General features: G+C 38.4%; 1 protein-coding gene across 1 annotated transcript in view; it reads left to right on the top strand.

Moving 5' to 3' along the window:
• The window catches only part of ANKRD22 (ankyrin repeat domain 22), a 30,276-nt gene extending 9,399 nt beyond the window's left edge, over window positions 1-20,877 (top strand). Inside the window, exons 2-6 of the mRNA XM_003810512.6 lie at window positions 10,659-10,850; window positions 14,013-14,120; window positions 16,562-16,639; window positions 19,327-19,425; window positions 19,687-20,877. Coding sequence (XP_003810560.2) covers window positions 10,659-10,850; window positions 14,013-14,120; window positions 16,562-16,639; window positions 19,327-19,425; window positions 19,687-19,764 — 555 coding nt within the window. The 3' untranslated portion in view covers window positions 19,765-20,877. The remainder of the gene's footprint in view (window positions 1-10,658; window positions 10,851-14,012; window positions 14,121-16,561; window positions 16,640-19,326; window positions 19,426-19,686) is intronic.
• The last annotated feature ends 59 nt before the right edge of the window (window positions 20,878-20,936 follow it).

Here is a 20,936-nt window from a genome sequence, read left to right as displayed (position 1 = left end):
TGAATTGAATTGGAGAAAATAATCAAGGACTATAGGCACTCCTGGAACTTTTGTGGGTAGAGTTTATTATAAATTAGTGCATGGAGTTGCGTAGGAGGTGGAGAGAGGCTTAATAGGTGAAAACACTGGTTCTGGAGTTAGATAGACCAGAGTACAAATTCTGGTTATGCTACTCACTAGCTATAAAGAACTCTGAGCCTGTTTTCTCATCTGTAAAGAGGGATAATATTATTTTTGTTCTAAGATTGCTGTAAGGGTTAAATGAGATGCTGCTAAGGTGCTTAGCATTACAGATGGTATATAAAAAGAGTTCAGTATATAGTAGGTATTATTACTGTTAAAATTTTACTGTTATTTTTTATTTTTCCCAAAGGAGACTTACATTTAGAGATTTAGTGCTAAAATACCTTTTTGGGTCCATTAAATGTTTAGAGACATTGGCTGCTGAGAGTTGAAATCCTGGGCCCTTCCCCAGCCAAACTGTCTTCTACGTTAAGAATAAGACAGTGTAGAAAAGTCTTGGGATATCAAAAGGTAAACTGAGGCATGGTTAAGCTCAAAAGAATTTATTTGAGCAAATACCGATTCAGGAATTGGACAGCTGTGGTTTGCAGGCTTTTTGGAGGGAATGCAAGGAGAAGGCTTTTATAGGGTGAAAAAGGGAGTAAAGCAAAGAAAATATTTGATTGGTTGCAGTTATACAGTTGCTTTATTTGGTCGATTCTGCTGGAAAGTCTCTATGTAAGTTAGGCTTCTGATTAGTTAACTTGGTTTCATTTTTCTTTAATATAGGGATTTATAAGAAATAGCTGAAGTTAAGTTTTGCTTATGTTTGCAAACTGAGCAAGGTTAAGGTCACTTATGAGGTCTAAATGGATTTGTCTGGCCCAGAGATTCTTCAAGCCTGGTCTCCATTATAACTTACTTTAACAGAAATATATGCCAGTTCCTATTGCTGGTGTGTTGGAGCAGGCTGGAGCTGGCTTGAGTCAGCTTGAACTGGTTTGTGAAAGCCAATTTTGCTGAACTCTGAGTTCGGTGCTCTCTCTTTTGTAGGTTGAAACTAGCCAGGTGGGAGTGGTTACACCAATGAAATGGAAGAAGACCACAAAGGTTTTCTTTCTTTCTTTTTTTTTCTCTTACTCCCTCCTTTTGTAGAACTGGATGTTACCTAGTTATGGGCACCCTACTGCCTTCTCTCTTCTCTGTGAATACCTCTGTGGTGGTCTGAGGTAGTAGGGGAACATCAGGGCTTCTGATTTGCCATTTTCTAGCAGCCAGAACCCACTCTTCCTCCACCCTTCCTCCTCGCTGGAGGTGAAGGCTCTTCTGCTTTCCCCTGGTCCTCATGACCTCAGAGTTTCTGATGTCCTGGAGTCAGAAGTGTGGCAATGGGGTTTTTTTAGCTTCCTGGCAAGGAACATAACTTCATGTTCTCAAACAGACCTTTCAGGATAAAGAGTAGAAAACATAGATCAATATGTGCCCTGCTTCTATTTCCCCTTCTGCTATCGTTCATGAGGAACTATGACTTCTCTACATGTTCCAGCCAGTGGTGGGACCTTCCTCCATATTACACAGAGACTGAGTGGGCCTAGAACAGCCTTTAAAAAATTATTGCGACTTTTTTATTTGTCTGAAAGAAGACATTTCCTAAGGAATTTATAAAATACAGTATGTGAAGAGTGAGTTATCAGAAACAAAGGCTTGGGATTAATTATAGAAATCAAATTAAACCCAATAGGTTTTTATTATCATTCTCCAAGGTTTCTTAACTTGAAGAGAAAGAAAAACATCTTCCTTCCTTTTCTGAGAAGACATTTCGTGAATCACAAGGCTCTTTACCGGAATCATTTTGCTCCAAAACCTACAAATCCTTCTCAGAAATTTTCATGGAACATTTTAAGTGAGGGGAGCTTGTAGCATGGAGATGGCTAATAAACAGTGAACCAATTCCTCTGAGCCACAGGCAAAGTTCTACACAGTCTTTCCTTAGATTGGGAATTACAGAAGCTCCACTATACTTTAGGGAAAACAACACTAAAAAGTGGGGGTAATTTGGGGGAAGCTTTGCTTTTAAAGACATCCATAGTGGTACAAGTTGTTCAGATGTTTCTACATTATTAAAATAATAACAAATATTTTTTCAGCTGTGATATCTATTGTACTTAGAGCAGTGCAAAATATTATTAAGTAATACATACAGTTAATCATCAACATGCTGATTATTTTAGTTAATCATCAACATACCGGACGCGTCATATTCTACCCATGGATGCTTCTTAAATTTTAGTGCCTGGGCAAGTAAGATGGAAGTGAACAGAGTGAAACCTTACCTCCAAATTCTTCGCTCCTTTTAAAGACAAACATGTGGGAAGGCAAAAGGACACAAAAAATTTTTCCTAATGTTCCATTATTCCAGAGTTTTGAATGCTCCTTAGCTAATGTGAGTTTAAAAGCTGCAATGTTACATTAAATTTTTACTTCCATTATGGGGGGCTTGTTTCTTTTACCTTTGCAGAGATTCTCAACCCTCACTGTGCATCAGAATCACCAGGGAAATTTAAAGAGCACTAATGCCCCAATCCTATTCTTACAGATTCTTATTTAACTGGTCAATAGTGGGGCCTGGGTCGTGTTTTAAACATTAAGTTGGTGCAAACATGATTGCAATATTTAGCCAAGATTGAGAACCACTGAGGCGAAATATTGTCCTGGTCCTTACATGATCGATTACCTTCTAAACATCAACCCCTTTCCTAGCCTCACTTCCCAGCCAGATCAGATGAATCCGTGTGTCAACCAACAAATGACTTTTATCCATGTTCTGGGTGCTTGACCTTATGGAAGCCTAACTTCAGGAGGGTTGCAGTCTAGTTAAGGAGACTACATTTAACCCACTAGCTCATTTAAGGCCAATGAGCTGCTTGAGGTTCTGTATATTTCCTGCTGCAGGTAGGAAAGATGAAAGAGATTTCTTGGAGATGAACCATGAGATGGGCCTTGAAGAATAGATAGCACAATTTAAAAGATAAGGATGGCAAGCCAGTAGCCCAAACATAGAAGTGAGGAAATTGACCTGACCAGAGATGGGAGAGCTTGCAGAACAGCAGTGGTTTATACACAGTTGGCCCACTGAGGGGCACTTTAAAAACCAGGTAAAAGTCACAGATACCTCACTCTCTAGGAACTTGGGCACATGACACCCAATTTCAATACCAATTAGTGCAATTTAAAAAGATAAAACAAGATTATGTGAGAGAGAGAAAGTTCCTGGGCTGGGAGGCTGAGTGGTCAGGGAAGTCCTCTCTGAGGAGGTGATTCATGGGCTGATACTTGATCTGGCCTAGCAGGAAGCCCGCCATATAGGTCACATGCAAGTGTAAAGGCCAGAAGACAGAAATGAACCTGGAATGCCCCAGAAATCACCACAAAGTTGTGAGCAAAAGGGAGATTGATAGATGAGGCTGAAGAGAAAAGTTAGTCAGTGGGCCCTATTAATCCTGTGTCTTAGCTTTTCAGGTTGTCCAGAGCACGGCTCTAGGGAGTGCTGTTCACAGGTTAGCCCATGGGAACTCATGCACCCTGCTGGTAAATACTCCTTCTCTTCAATCTCCTCCTCACCTACTAGTCTGTTTTCCTCTGTGCCTTCACTGAAATCTGGCTTTTCCTGGGCATTATGACACCTTCTCTTATGGTGGCTGCTGATTCAGTCTACTTCTTGGTCACCATTGTTTTTTGACTATGGTTCAATTTCTTACTTGAAATCTTTGCTTATAGCCCTTTCTCTATATTCTCCCTTCTGTCCACTGTATTCCAGGACCCACTTCCACCTCCCTGGAACACAAGTTCCCCTTTCTTTCTGTCCCCCGGGGTCATCCTCAGTGACCTTAACATCCATAAGCCTCATTCTCCCTTCTTGACCTGTGTTTCTACTCCAAATCAGATACCCAACAAGGCCACCCTTGACTTCTCATCCCTAGACAGAGTTTATCTGTAACATGTCTCTGATAACTTCTAAACTGGTTACTTTTCTAATAGACCACATGTATGAACTGTGCTCTGATCCTTCTCTGTGTTTCTATTTGCTTGTCTCTCTCTTTTTGCAAGTTCATTTGTCTTTATCTGGCTTACATATGATGCCCATTAAGACTGAATTTAATGGTAAACCACTCTCCTCTCATTTCTCTTGCCTGACAGACATGTTTCCTAATCCTTGCTCTTGGCCTCTTCACTTTCTGTACTCTTCCCTCATCTAGGTTTGCTGAAGAAAATCACAAACTTACATGGCAGGCTCAGTCAACTCTATCTTCTTACTGTGTTTCTACAACCTGGTTTTCAAAGCCATTTTATATTTTTATTCATTTCATGTAGACAGTTTTAATTATGATGGTCCAAAATCTTCCCCATCATGCTCAAAAGTCTCATCTACCCTTGTCTCAATCACATCTCCTGTCATTAATCCATTCATCTATTTAAATGTCAATGCTATTTATTTAGTTATTGGATTAGTCTGTTCTCATGCTGCTAATAAAGATATACCCAAGACTGGGTAATTTATAAAGGAAGAAGTTTAATTGACTCACAATTCCTCATGGGTGAGAAGGCCTCACAATCTGGCAAAAGGCAAATGAGGAGCAAAGTCAACCATGGCAGCTGGCAGAAGAGAGCTTGTGTAGGGGAACTCCCCTGTATAAAACTATCAGATCTAGTGAGACTTATTCGCTATCATGAGAACAGCACAGGAAAGACCCACCCCTATGATTCAATTACTTCCCACTGGGTCCCTCCCATGACATGTGGGAATTATAGGAGCTACAATTCAAGATGAGATTTGGGTGGAGACACAGCCAAACCATATTAGTTATCTAGCTATATCTATTTATTTATGACAAATATATAGTAGTATAATGAATGAAGATCAAACCTCTGACTTTCTGGCAAAAATTTCAGTCAGTCTAAAGTTCTTTCCATCCATGTAGCTCTCTTTTCTCCCTTGCTTTTGCCTTAGAGCCAGAATTTTCCTTCTATGTAGGAGGCTAATGCTTCCATCTTAATGCTCTCTATCCTATCATCTCTTCACTCTCTTTGATCAATTATCTACCCTCTCATAACCACTCCTGTCCATCTTCATTGGCCCCTTATGCTTTAATAATTATAAGAGTAGCTAACATTAATTGAGGGTTTACTCTGACTCAGATCTGAGCTAAGTGCTTCATCTACACAGTTACATTTAATTCTTTCTGAAACTCATAAAGAAGGCATGATTATCAAAAGCAGAAGGAAACTTAGCATGAAGAGTCTAGGTAAGTTGTCCAAATAACATAGCTGTTAAGTCACAGAGTTGAGATTGGAACCCAGAGAGTTTGTTTCCAGAGCCTGGATTTGTAACCACTTGATGACACCACTTTGCCTACTAACGTGTGGAACGTTGGCTGGACACTGCTGCCCCCCTCTTTGAAGTCTCTAGCTTTCACTAACAGCTTTTTCACTGCCAAACTGACTACAATTCCTCTCCAATTGCATCCTCTAATTCTTCATAGACAATGTGCTCAGGCCTCTGTATTCTTCCTTCAGCCCCATCACTGTATGAAAATTGGCCTCTGCGTGGCTGCTAATGATCACATTCAGTGATCTTTCTGTCTTTCTTCTTGAAACTTTCACTTCTTTGCCTTTGAGTCTTACGTTTTTCTGTTTCTTCTGCAGACTCTCTGATGACACTTCTTATCTCTTGGTGGATATTGCTGATTCCAGGTCAGGTTGGAGAAGGAGTCTAGATGTATAACCAGTATAACCAGCAAGTCAGTGCCACAAGTGGACAGATCAATATCCCGAGTATAGACTGTAGCTTAATTCTGGACACAAATATCAAATGCGAAGTCTTGTAGTCAGAAGACATTTCGAAGGCTGATTTTTAAGACTAAAGTGATTGGAGATAGAATGTACGCATTCTGCAGTCATTCCCCTTGATTTGACTCTTGGCTATGCCAGTTGTGAACTATGTCGCTTTGGGCAAGGAAGACAACTTCCCTTAGTTTCATCTGTGCAAAACAGGTATATTAATACTACTTTAGAGGGTTGTTGTGAGGATTAAAGTAGAATAACTGAGCTACTCAATAACTGTTAGCTCATCTTATAATTTCTCCCTTCTCTTATTTACTCACTAAGTACATATTGAATGCCTACCATGTGCCAGGCACTATGTTATGGGGGTGCAATGATGAATCAGTACAGACAAAATGTAGCCTCATGTAGTCACAGTGCCCTTATATAGCTTACAGTCTAGCTGGGGAGACGGCTGTTAATAACACACATACCTTTATTTAGATCAACGGTGTGGATAAGACAGTGGTAGGAGATGAAGTTTTAAAAACAGCATATGGAATACGTGAGATTGAAAGAATTGTGTGCAATAGTCTTGGTGAGAATGATGAAGATCTGAAGCAGTACTTTAGCAGTGAGGATGGACAGAAGGGTTCTGAGACTATTAGGGGATAGAGTTATTATAATAATTTCCCAAGTGTGTTTCTTCTACACCCAGGGTGCCCCCAAATTACAGAGCTTAAGGGGTTAAAAGGGGTTTATGATAGCTTTTCCAGCAACCCAAATGGACAACCTCTTCTCTTTCTCATACCTGGCTTGTGAACCAGCACTTTCTATTGGACTTCCCTTCTGCCCGCTGTCAGTGCTTTTCTTACGCTGCGCTGCCCCCTAGTGGAAACCGCAAGTTCATAACAGCATGGAGTCTTCAGCTGTTAGTGCGACTCTCACATTAAATTATAGTCATGCACCACATGATGTCACGATCAGCAATGAACAGCATATACAGCAGTGTTCCTATAAGATTATAATGGAGCTGCCCTATACAGGTGTACCGTTTTATCTTTTACGCTATATTTTTACTGTATATTTTTATATGTTCACCTATGTTTAGATGCACAAATACAATTGTGTTACAACTGCCTATAGTATTCTGTACAGTAACATGCTGTATAGGTTTTTAGCCTAGAAGCCACAGGCTATACCATATTAGTAATAGGCTCTACCATCTAGGTTTGTGTAAGTACACTCTGTGATGTTCCCACAATGACAAAATCACCTAACAACACATTTCTCAGAACGTATCCCTGTTGTGAAGTGAAGCATGACTGTACTTGTGCATCTCAACCGAGAAGGAAGACACTTAGCTTCCTGGTAACTCTGTGTCTTGGATCTAGGAAGCCTAAGAAAGACTAAAGATAGGGTTAGTATTTCACATAATATTGCTCAAATGGGGTTGAGAAAGCCCTCAAAAGCACTGAGTGACTCTTGCAGAACAACTCCCCATCTTTTCCTCTTCTTCTTTTTAGTTAGCTCTTAGTAAAGACTCTGAGAAGCCTAAGCAGAGAGCTCCTGGAGGTCTATGTTACCAGTCAGGTAACATAGATGAGTGAAGAGAACCAGTGTAATGTGATGGTGAGTGGTGGGGACTGTGGAGAATTGGAGTCACTGCCACTAAGCACCAGTTATTTGGTATCCTACAGGAATATGGGCCCAGTGTTAGCAAAACTTTCTTTTTTCTTTCTTTCTTTTTTTTTTTTTCTTTTTTTGAGGCAGAGTTTCTCTGTGTCGCCCAGGCTGGAATGAAGTGGCGCGATATCGGCTCACTGCCGAATCAAGCGATTCTCCTGTCTCAGCCTCCAGAGTAGCTGGGATTATAGGCACCAGACACCATGCCCTGCTAATTTTTTTACTTTTGTATTTTTAATGGGGATGGGGTTTCTCCATGTTGGCCAGGCTGATCTCAAACTCCTGACCTCAGGTGATCCCCCCACCTCGGCTTCCCAAAGTGCTAGGATTACAGGCGTAAGCCATCGCGCCCGGCCAAAACTTTCCATTTTTAAAGAGAAGCTGGAAAGCCAGATTAATACATGAAATATTCTAGTTTTTTTAATGTTGTTAAGTTATTTAAATATTTGAGAAAAGAGAAAAAGAGCTCTAAAGCCACTTGTTTCTAAGCTATTCATGGTAGACCACCAATTTCCAAATGCTTGATGAGTAGTGCTCACTGCTAATCACTCCATTATTAAATTTTCACTAGTTTATGGCAAAATCTTTTAAAAGGACAATAAAATGAATTTTTCTATAAAGCTAACTAAATCTACCCAATATAAAGAACTGCTTTCCCCCTGGTGATTATATTCTTACATATTTTGTTAAAATATCCTTCATTTATCTTTGTATTTGTTAAAATATCTTTTATGAAATAATAGTATTGTTTTAAATACATTTAATTGGAAAAATTAAGAGTTGGTGACTTAACACTGTCTTGTTGCATTTAGTTTTGTTTTACTTATTTTTGAACCCCAAATGACTGGGCATTGCTGCTAGGACAATGGCAAGTCACTGAAGGTTTTATTTAAGCACTATTGTGTTGACATAACCCTGGACTCCAGCAGTGATGTGGAAGATTTGTTGGTTGAGACTAGAGTCCCAGAAATAATCGAATATGAAAACCCAAGGGAACTTCTGCCTTACTCCTTCATTTAATGACTGAGGACACTGAGATACAGTAGGGAAGTGAATTGTCCACAGTCACCGGGGGAGGTAGTAACAGAGCCACAATTACATCCTGTTTTTCTGACATGAGACAAGTGTTTGAACTGCCCCAGTCCTTTCTGCATCAGCCACACAGTATGCTGAGACACTGAAGTGCCCAACTGTTGGAAAGCTTAGTAAAGGGAAGACTTCAGGATAACAGAATAGGTGATTTGTGAAATTGTGCATTTCTAGTGAAACTTAAAGCCCATGTATCATGTTCATTTCATTTTTAAGGTACGGAAGTTTGCCTTTAATTGCTGCTGAGTTAATTTTCTGTTAGGATGTTTCTTTCATGAGTAGGCCTTTAGGTTTAAGAGTATAACATAATTCACTTATTGTGATATTTGGCTATGTTAGAACCTCAGTTTATTAGCAAATACACCCACTTGACTTTCCCCTTGATACGTCCCAGTTTCCACAGGTGCTTATGTACCTACCCATACCAAAAAATTTTTTTCTTGTCATTTACTCTGTGTATGTGTGTCTCTGTCCTATTTCCCCACTTGACAGATACATTTTACATGGATAAGATAACATATTTTATTCTCTGGTACCTGTGACTGGCACACAGCAGGGATTTGACTTGATTATTAAAGAATGACAGTAGCAATAATGATAACTTTCATACACTAAGCACCATCCATATGCCAGGTATTACTCTAAATGCGTTTTAAAAAACATCATCTGAAGATTAGTCTAAAAATATTTAGTGTTTGCCTCCCATGTGCCGAGTGCTGTGTTGAATGCTGGGGAAATAGCAGTGAATCAAATGGGGTTTACGGCCTGAACCTCAGTGCCTTCCTTCTCAGCACTGCCTCAAACCTCTCCTGATTCATGCTAGCCCTAAATACATGATTGTACATAATTAAGAAAAGAATTACAGTATGTCAGTTGCTGTGAGGGAGAGGTACTGAATGTTGGGAGTAAGAAAAGACTTCTTGGATAAAATGAAAATTAAATTATGACATGAAGGGTGAGCTAGGTGTTATTCAGAAGAAAGGCAGGTGGTGTGTTTTATGCAGAGGGGGTATTCAGGGCAGAGGCCCAGATGGAAGGTACCAAACATGGTTTGGTTCAACCAAACTTTGAAGAACAGAAGTCGAGAAAGGCTGGAGCAGAGGAGGGAAAGAGGAAAAGATCATGCTACCTGAAATCTTGCTATTAAACTCCCATGGTGCCTTGTGAAGCTCTGTACAATGCTTTTTATAAACAGCATCTAATCAAGTGTAGTTAACCATATAATTTGTTATTTGTATATTATTTGCCTAAAAAACTGTCTTTTCTGCTCTGTTGAGCTCCTTGAATACAGAGTGCTATGTAGGTCTTATTTCATCACTAGTGCTGCCCTAAACTCCTCCCCATATGTTTGTTTTCTATTTTATCTTTAGTAAAGATAAAGATAAAGACATTTTATCTTTAGTAAAGATAAAGATAAAGACATTTTATCTTTAGTAAAGATAAAGATAAAGGTATTTTATCTTTAGTAAAGATAAAGGTATTTTATCATTAGTAAAGATAAAGATAAAGGTATTTTGTCTTTAGTAAAGATAAAGATAAAGGTATTTTGTCTTTAGTAAAGATAAAGATAAAGGTATTTTGTCTTTAGTAAAGATAAAGATAAAGGTATTTTGTCTTTAGTAAAGATAAAGATAAAAGTATTTTGTCTTTAGTAAAGATAAAGATAAAAGTATTTTGTCTTTAGTAAAGATAAAGATAAAGGTATTTTGTCTTTAGTAAAGAAAATGAATGCTTTTCCGACAGGCCCACCTACCTGTAAGCACTATACATAGTTTCCTTACTGAGTTGAATTTGTAGTATTTCATTTATTTATTCATCCATTTGATGGACATAAGTGTGTGCCAAGAAAACTTAGGAAAATGTAGGAGGTTCCTCATGGGCTAATTCTTGATCTAGACTTAAAGCTGGGCATAACCGAGACCAAAAAATCTCACCTACAAAGCAATATATTACAATTTTAAAACATTTAAATTTTAATGTATTGGGTTATGACTTTTTTTCCTTTTTGTGGTTTAATTATGCCAGTATTTCAAAACCTGCTTTTGTTTTTCCCGACCCAGCCCATCTGCCAAGCAGCGTATCAGAATGACTTTGGACAAGTGTGGCGGTGGGTGAAAGAAGACAGCAGCTATGCCAACGTTCAAGATGGCTTTAATGGAGACACGCCCCTGATCTGTGCTTGCCGGCGAGGGCATGTGAGAATCGTTTCCTTCCTTTTAAGAAGAAATGCTAATGTCAACCTCAAAAACCAGGTGAGGTCATGACACGAATGGAGAGTGTAATTGTTCATGATAATTCTTTTCTCCTTGAATCACTAGAAGTGGTGCATGTCATTTTTTAAATTGCTTGCAGCTCCTAATATGAACAATTATCTTAGTCTACTTTAGAAAGACTGACACATACCAAGGACATTTTATTAGGCTAAACAGCAAAATAAAACATAGTTCAATCAGCAGGCATAATTTGTGATAAATTATGTCTTTTTACCTCTGGTTCACTTATTTGGCTGGATAGAGCTTCTTTCTTTTCCTTCCTCCTCTCTTCATCCTCCTCTTTCTTCCTCTCCCCTCTTTCTCGTTACTAACACAGAAGCAATGGCAAAGATTTCTTGGAAAAGAAATGCTGTTTCATTAGTTAGATTTTTACCTGCTGTATTAATGTCCTGATCTCCAGAGGATCCTATAGTGTTCTTGTAGAATGAAAGAGTACTATTGAGAAATTTACCAAGGACAAATAAGCTCATGAACCAGAGGTTACTTGAAGTCACACAAAAAGATGTAAAGAATATATTTAAAGATGCAATATTAGCTACTTTGGAGCCTTCAGGACCAAGAAAGAGAAGAATATGTGTGTATTGCTGTGAAAATCCTTGTGGAGCCCTTTCTGAACATCTAGCATTTGCATCGTAGTGAAGGCAATATTTAAATTACACTGAATAAATATTAAGCCATTTTTTTGCAATCATTATGACTGTCCTGTACCCACTCATATGCATTCAAGGCGAGAAAACACTGGAAATGCCCCCTTGCCCCTTCTAAGTCATTTGGAGACTAGCTCATCAGGAGTAACAATGTATTATCAGAAAATTGATCATTACTGGACTTTTTTATTTGTGCTTACTATTTTTGGTTTGGTTGGAATTAAAAGCAAGTCATGCCTGTGCTGAATGGAACAGATATGCAACATCGTAGACTATAATAGGATCTCTGTAGATCACTGCTGTGAAACCAGATATGTGGAGTTGCAGTGAGTGGTAGTGCCAGAAGACAGATGTCTGTGGGTTCCTGCGCTCTTTTAAGAGGTGCGCTCGTTAGGAAACTGAGGGAGGAGACGTTAGCCCATGGGCAAGGCTGAGGAGACACTTTTATCTCCGCTTTGCAGAAGAGGAGGGCCTCAGCCAGCCTGCTGGGATTTTCTGGTATCATAAAAACCATGAAAAAGACTTTAGTGGATACATTAGATTAACAGATTTTATCAGTAGAAGTTTTTGGTTTGCATTTTCCACTTTCAAATGTTTCTAATGTTAGCATTTAATATTTTTATTTTCTCCAAATATTAATATTTGTACATTAATAATTTGAACCTGTGATTTCTCATGTCTGAAATCTGTTTATAAATTATTTCCAGAAACACTAAACAAACAAACACCTTAAAAACAAACAAACAAACAAAAAGCTCTGCTGGAGATTCAGAAGCACAAGCCTATGGATTCTATTGATAGCAAATTAAATTAAAACATAAAGATCCTTGTTTTTGTCTGTCAAACTGACCAAGATTAAAAAAGAAAACAAATGTTGATCAGAAAGTTTAAGTTATTATTGTCTTATTAGAACACAATTTGGTAGCGCAACATGAAAAGCATTAATACCTTTTATGCCAGGAATTCTATTTTTAGAAATGTAGGCAAAGGACAAATTTGGAAATGTTGACAAAAATTTATGAATGAGCAGGTTCAGGCAAAATTATTTATAAAAATGAAAAGTTTAAAACTTGAAACGGGCCACGTGCAGTGGCTCATGTCTGGAATCCCAGCATTTTGGGAGGCCAAGGTGGAAGGATAGTTTGAGACCAGGAGTTCAAGACCTGCCTAGGCAACATAGCAAGACCCCCGCATCTCTACACAAAATAATAACAAGTAAAAAATTATCCAGGTGTGGTGGCACATGTTTGTAGTCCCAGCTACTTTGGAGGCTGAAGTTGAAGGATCGCTCGAGCCCAGGAAGTCAAGGCTGCAGTGAGCTAGGATTGTGCCACTGCACTCCCGCCTAGGTGGCAAAGCAAGATCCTGTCTCACAGAAAAACAAAAACAAAAACAAAACCCTCAAAAACCATGAAATGTTCAAAAGGCAGGGCTTAGCTAAATACATCAGAGTAGTTCCACTCAATACTAAGCCATGCAGCCATTACAATCATATGTTTAAAAATATTGAATTGCATGGAAAAATGTACATATTCTAAATGTACGTTTCTGAACTGAAAAAAGCAAGATATGATATTGCATATGCAATATCATTCTACATTTCAAAATTCCACATTTATGCATTTAAGAAGACTGGAAGAAAATACAACGAAATGTCAACAGTTAACTCTGGGCCATTTAATAATGGGCAATTTAAAATTCTATCGTTATGTTCCTCTCTAGTTTCTAAAATTTTTTACAGAAAATATAAATGCCTTCATATTAGAAAAACAAAAAGTGTTCTTATTTAGGTACAGTGCCTCGCATAAGTGGAAACTAACCTCCTTTCTTTCTCTTGGGCTCCCTCTCCTCTTACTGATTTGATTGGTATTCCAATTACCACCTTCTGTTTTGCCTTATATTTATTTGTGCATATTTCTGTCCATCTTTGATTATGAGGCCCTAAGAGTTCACATCTCCCACAACCCTTGGAAGCTTACATCTATTACCTGATAAATATTCACATATTTGAAGAATAAAATTGAGTTATATTCATTCTTCTAGACTATGCGCATGAAGGAACATGAAAAACAGCCATGTGGTTAAGAGTTTTCCTATGAACAAACCACAAAATGGATAATCGTACACATGGTAGATGATTAAGGGATAACTATCAATTTTCATAGTAAATTCAGTCCTAAGTTTATATCTCAGTGTATCTTTTTTTCCAAAAACTAAATGGGAATAAGAATCTGTCTTCTGATGAGCTCTGCTGTGTACATTTCACCTTTGTTGACTCCCAGGAGCCCTGCCCTAGCTTTTCCTTTACACTGGACCGAGTTCTCTGTTCTGCTCCATGGAAAGCCACATTCAGTAATCAGATGTATCCCACAGGAAAAGATGCCATGGGTACCGGAAAAACAAAAAGCACAAACTAAACTTTTTGAGATGGCCATCTGAATAAATTTTGAATTGAAATGCTTTATTAGTAAAGAATCCTTTTCTTAATTTTTAGAAAGAGAGAACCTGCTTGCATTATGCTGTGAAGAAAAAATTTACCTTCATTGATTATCTACTAATTATCCTCTTAATGCCTGTTCTGCTTATTGGGTATTTCCTCATGGTGAGTACAACACTTGTAGAGCAAAGGGCAAATGTGGAGATCAATTGTGTGACTCATTGACTCTTGCCAGGCCAGTGAGATGTTGAAAAAAAATAATAACAAAAAAAGCTTTGGTTTGTATTCTGTAATTGACATGTTCAACATACATCCAATGCTATAATTGAAGTACAGCAAGAAGAAAGCTAGCAAAAATAGTTAATCAATGGTAACATAATCCATGCAATGTTGATTTAGAAAAATAATTTAACCTTAACTAAGACTTTTCTGAAGGGAGCAAAAAAATTCTGAATATTAAAAAACACCCCTTCTAATATTTTTTTCTCCTTTTTTTAAAAGAGGAGTTTGTGTTTTTGGATTTATCTTTCTGACTTTCTGATTTTTAAGTACTCCTCTGGTGGTGTGTTGAAAAACAGATCCTAAAAGTTTGCATCCAGAAGCTGACACACATAGAAGATACTTGTTGAGAATTTAAGCCCATTTTCACCTTGATGAATTTCTTCATGCTTGGATGAATCTTGGCAGACAGCAATTTTCTTGAATAAAGAAAGATGTAGTTGGTATAGGGATGCAGTCATATGAGGAGTAGAAGATGAAGCTTGAGATGGTTTTTGGTTTTTTTCCCAATAGGGTAACAGATCTGCACTGACTTACTCACTTTTATCCATCTAGTTTCCTTTATGCCCAGTTCCACTTCTCAGACATGACTCAAGAGATGCATAATTTACTCTAATTAAATGACCAAGCTCTCTCCTTGTTGTAGCTGATAAACTGTGAATATTGGTTACACCTGTTAACTTCAGCCCCAGAACAAGTCTGCCAGTCAAAAATGTTATTATTTCATTGGGTATTTAAATGCTACAGAATTTGAGGAACTATAATTAAACATGACAATGTTGATTTTTATATTTGGATTTATAGGAGAGAGAAAAGAACTTTAATTCACTAATAAAAATATAATCTGCTCATATCCTCGAAGAATTCTTTAAAAATTCATTATGTATTTAGCACATAGCATTTAAATACATGTATTTTGGGGGCAGGGAGAATCTGTTATTTATTTACAAACCTTTTTAGAGATTCTAAACATAAAAATTACAACTGTGATTAGAAGGCTCATTCAGAATTTATTGACACACAACTCTGCTTTCTAAGATGGTTCAATGTTTAGAGGCTGGAGGACTGGGCAAAAATAGTAATCGTAATGAATAGCTCAACTCTAGTTTCATGCACATGCAATTTATTAATGGGGCCTAAAGTTGTAAATTTGTGATGAATTAACAAATAAGTGACATGAGAGGAAATGATAGGGGAGGAGAGAGGAAAGCATTGGGTTATTTCAGAGAAAAGTAGGCAGAGAAAGGCAGTTTAGGAGGTGACACAAGAGGGAAGCCTAAGGAGAGAGAACTGGATGGAGCTTCCCAGGTGATGACAGGGTTGAACTCCAGGGCTATACCCAGCTGAGCAGGGAGAGCTTTGCCTCTTCAGGAGACTGGAAGTTGGGGAAGACTCCAACAGGCTTGTGGTCAGAAGCTCAGGGGACTGGGAAGGAAAAGTGAATTTCTGAGGAGTCCTAGTTCATTTCGTTAATTTGTTCAATTCTTTAACGCATGTTTATTATGGACCTACTATGTGCCAGACGCTGTGCTAGCTGTTAGGGACACAATGATGAACAAAATACGCATAGTTTTTTACCCCATGAGAGTTAGAGGGTGGTGGGGAGAGTCATTAATCAAATGGCACAAACACATGTAAAATTACCATGAAGCAGGTGATACAGAAAGGTGACTGGTGTTAGGATAGCTAAAAAAGATGGATTTCACCTGGTCAGGTGGGTCAGGGAAAGCTTCTTAGAGAAAGAGGGACTTGGGCTGATGAATGAAAGGTGAATATGCCAGGCAAAGAAGAGAGGGAGGAGGCTTCTAGGCAGAAGGAACTTCCTGTGCAATGATTCTCTGAGAATGTAAGATTAACAAAGGCCAATGTAAGTAGAACAGAGTGAGCCAGGAGGCGCAGAGTGAGAGAGAGGCCAGGGCAGGGCCATACGTGGAGCCAAAACATACGGGGCTTTGTAGGTCATGCTGAAGAGTTTACTTTTGTCCTCAGAGCAATGGGAATTAATTGCACAGCTTTGAGCCAGGAAGGGAAAGACAGGTACTAGGCCCTATCCTCAGTGGAATTAGGTAGGTTTGGGGTGGGACCTGAGAAGTACATTTCTAAGGTTCTTAGGTGTCAATGCCACTACTTCAGGACCACAGTCTGAGAACCTGGCTTTAATTAATTGATATTAGAGTGGGTGAGAAGCTGGGGGAAATTTTAGGAAGGGTGCATGCATGCATAGGAGTGTTGGGATTAAAATGAAGCCTATTGATTAAATAGTCTCAGGCATAAATTGGAGAAACTATTTGTAAATAAGCCTTTCTTATAATTACCATTTGTAATAGGTATCAAAGACAAAGCAGAATGAGGCTCTTGTACGAATGCTACTTGATGCTGGCGTCGAAGTTAATGCTACAGATTGTGTAAGTTTATACTTTTAGCCATTTTGAAAAAATATTCAAAATGGTATTTGTAGGTAGCGTATTTGTCATCTGTACAGTTGCTTTATTTTCCTAGACAATTTTACATTTAGTTTTCTTTTATTTTCTCCTTTTTTTTCCCACCGACAGGCAACCTTGAGGTTATTTATATTCTGCTGAACTCATGGGAATAATACCTCTATTGATTATAAAGCATTTTTAAAATAATTGGCTTTAATGTTGTTGAGACGTTAAGGAAAACTAAGGCTCCGATAACAAAATACCAGCCATAATAGTTAAGAAGCTGGAGTGAGAATGCCCATGAGTAACTCTGGGCTTGCCACTTTTTACTTCTATGAGTTTGAGCAAGTTGTAAACTTATTTTACTTTCAGTGTCCTCATCGGTAAAATGGGGATATGGATAATACTTATCTTATTGGGCTTGTTCATGTAAAGCACTTAGCACATGCTTAGAATGTAGTAAGTGCTCATTGAATGGCAACAGCTGCCACTGCAGCCAAAATCCCAACCCACTGATGAGAGGCCCCGTGTGTAAACTAAAGATAAATAAGACAAAGGTCAAAGAAAAATCCCACTGATGGTAAGAGCAGTGATAACAACAGTAGCAGCATCCACTCACTTCTTCCTGTTTATGAGCATAAGGTGTTGTTTTCACTTTCACCTCTGTGCTCTTGCACTCATCTTTCTTTCTCAATGATCACAGAAAGACAAAAGTTTATTTCTATGGTGTTTTGCTTATGGTGATTGAATAAAATTTTGGATTCCCAGTTCCTTAATGAAAAAGTAGGCAAGTGGAAATTTGATTCCAAAATACTAACATTCTATTTGTGATGCCTAACATATTTTACGTGTGTGCACATCTGTGTGTATTACCATTGTTTTATGATAGAGACCATGGCCCCATTCCTGTTTCTATCAATTATTTACATCATTTCGGTTTTGCCTATGCTGGTATCATGTTTAAATGCAGGCAGTTGTGTGTGTGTCTGTGTGTGTGTGTGTGTGTGTGTGAGAGAGAGAGAGAGAGAGAGAGCAAAAGAAAATAACTTTATGAAATTTATATTCCCTTTTATTTCAAATAGAACTTTTGGATAAATTTGTATTGACAGTTACTGTGCATTACCATTTCTTTAGATAGCTTTGAACTATATTAAGTAAGAGATTATTAAAGATGAAGTTAAAAGTTTGTTGAAGGTTTTTCTTGGTCTTTTCATTTAAATTCAATAGATTTAATATTCGTGCCTGTGACCAAAATTTCTCTAGGATATTTTCTCAGCTATTTATGTGTATTTCTCTCTCTAGATAGAGATATTGCATTCCTTCAGCTAGGCACAGTGACACTAGCCTGTAGTCCCAGCTACTTGGAAGGCCGAGATGGGAGGATCCCTTGAACTTAGGAGTTTGAGACACATGCATGTACACACACAGACACCACTTCTAATACCAAAAATTTTTCAAAAACTATCTGAGTATTAAAATCTACTTTCTAGGTAAGACAGTGTTTTGTATTTTTGGATAATTAGACTCTATTTCACATGACAAAATTCAGAGCCAGAACTTCCATTTGTCATGCCACCACTTAATAAAAATAAATAATTGCAACATGATCTCCTATAATTTTAGAGGTGTTTCTAGGGAATGGGATCCAGAACTAAACCTGTCTTGATAGCCAAAGGTACTATTTCTTCACTTACCAGCACCATGGTTGCTTGGCTACTTTTCCAAAGGCCAAATTTTGGACACTAATGCCCTAGCTATAATTTTTTTGACCTGTAGTGTTTTAAATTAGTACCAACAGAGTAGATGCACTAGCTTATAACATGTAATATAAGCTATAACAAATCACGTTTGGGAAACGTCTCTGTAGAACTGCACTGATCTTGCAGGTGTCCTGCAGCAAGAGCACCCGACTTCTTCAGTAGGAATCATCACCAAAACCATAGAGGATAATATTTATGTAAAGGGCCATGTGGAGACTCTTTAAGGAAAAGATGGTGACATGATCAAGGTGATGATCACCGAGGCATACAGCATGCGACAAAGAAACTTTGGCACAATTCAGCATCAGCTTTTTTAAGTTGCATTCTTTAGTTTAGAACAGAAAATGAAAAACAAAAAGGCAGAGATTGATGGCTTATATGACACATACATATACATTGAGGCAGAGAAGAATTTTTTTTTTGTTTTTTGTTTTTTTGTTTTTTTTTTTTTTTTGAGATGGAGTCTCCCTCTGTCGCCCAGGCTGGAGCGCAGTGGCGCGATCTTGATCTCGGCTCACTGCAAGCTCCGCCTCCCGGGTTCGAGCCATTCTCCTGCCTCAGCCTCCGGAGTAGCTGGGACTACAGGCACCCGCCACCGCGCCCGGCTAATTTTTTGTATCTTTTAGTAGAGACAGGGTTTCACCGTGTTAGCCAGGACGGTCTCGATCCTCTGACCTCGTGATCCGCCCGCCTCGGCCTCCCAAAGTGCTGGGATTACAGGCGTGAGCCACCGCGCCCGGCCGAAAATTTTTTAAGTACTAGAAATAGTTGTCTATCAATGGTTTGCAGACTATTTTTCTGCTTAGTTGTATACTACAAAGTGTGAAAAGGATTTGCCAATGAAGCCACATGCTATGGTCTGTGGAGGGCCCGACTTATGAGCTGAAGTTTTGGCCCTTTGTGTTTCAGTATGGCTGTACCGCATTACATTATGCCTGTGAAATGAAAAACCAGTCTCTTATCCCTCTGCTCTTGGAAGCCCGTGCAGACCCCACAATAAAGAATAAGGTAAGGGAGGGTGGGCCGTCGTCTGAGGTTCCTCTAGCAGCAGCATCTTCTAATCTAGGCCTTATGTTGAAGTAAATTATTTGCCTCTGACGTAAACAACAGTAAAATTAATCATCCTCATTAAGGAATGAAGTTATCCTATTACTATTAGGACTGATTGCCTTTTAAAGCCCTTGCCAACCCAGAGAGTCAATTGGTCTAAGCTACTTACAAGATCTTGGGCACTCTATTGGAAATAACTGTATATTTTTCCCCCCTCAGCATGGTGAGAGCTCACTGGATATTGCACGGAGACTAAAATTTTCCCAGATTGAATTAATGCTAAGGAAAGCATTGTAATCCTTGTGACCACACCGATGGAGATACAGAAAAAGTTAACGACTGGATTCTATCTTCATTTTAGACTGTTGGTCTGTGGGCCATTTAACCTGGATGCCACCATTTTATGGGGATAATGATGCTTACCATGGTTAATGTTTTGGAAGAGCTTTTTATTTATAGCATTGTTTACTCAGTCAAGTTCACCATGGCCGTAATCCTTCTAAGGGAAACACTAAAGTTGTTGTAGTCTCCACTTCAGTCAGAAACTGATGTTTCAGCTAGGCACAGTGGTACATGCCTGTAATCCCAGCTACTTGGGAGGCTGAGGTGGGAGGATCACTTGAACTCAGGAGTTTGAGAGCAGCCAGGGCAACACAGTGAGACCCTGTCTCAAAAAAAAAAAAAAAAAAAAAAAAAAGCCCTGGTGTTCCAAACTCAGTCTTTCCTGAAGAAGAGGATCTGAGTTATCTTCTGAAACAGCGTTCTCCCTTCCCAGTTGTATCACTCTTAAAAAAGACTGTCCAGTCTATGTCATACCCTAGGAGACAAACTGTTCCTCCCAGCCCCCTTTGAGTATTGAGCAGAAGAATCAAATTATTAAATACGTATGTTTGTACAAAATGGTATGGGTATGTGTGTGGGCTTAGAGATTCACATGTAGATATTCCTTTGGTGAAGGAATTTCAATAAAAACATCTATCAAGTGTCAGCGGTGAGTGTGTTTACACCACAGAAATTGGCAAATTGACAAATCAGAGTTTGTTTTTGTTTTTTTGTTTTTTACTTTCCATAAAGTTCGTTTACCAGCATACCACTAGAGATTTCGGTTTACAAATAAAAGCCATCTTGGTTTGAGCAAGACTATGCAACTATGAAAATGTTCGTTTAAAAAAATCTTCATGATCCTTTTGTAAATACAAGATGGTTACCAAGCTTGTTAGTTTTGTTTATTTTATTGATAGATGTAAAATATTATTGTAACTTATTTGGATAAAGTTCTTCAAAAGAAACAGAGCTATACAATGAGGTAGGATCTGGATTATTTGTCTAAGTGAGAGATTGCGAATATCAAAATATCTGTCTCATTTCTTCTGTGAATGACACAGAGTAGAAATAAATTCACTTTAAAAATATGATTGAATTTTGAAAATCAAGACTGAATCTCACATAGCTGCAGACAGGAACTAAGC

The sequence above is a fragment of the Pan paniscus genome, chromosome 8 (assembly GCF_029289425.2).
Source record: "Pan paniscus chromosome 8, NHGRI_mPanPan1-v2.0_pri, whole genome shotgun sequence".
In the NCBI taxonomy this organism is placed as follows: Eukaryota; Metazoa; Chordata; class Mammalia; order Primates; family Hominidae; genus Pan; species Pan paniscus.
Note: the sequence above shows the minus strand (reverse complement) of the source record. Positions and strands in the feature narration are given on the sequence as shown.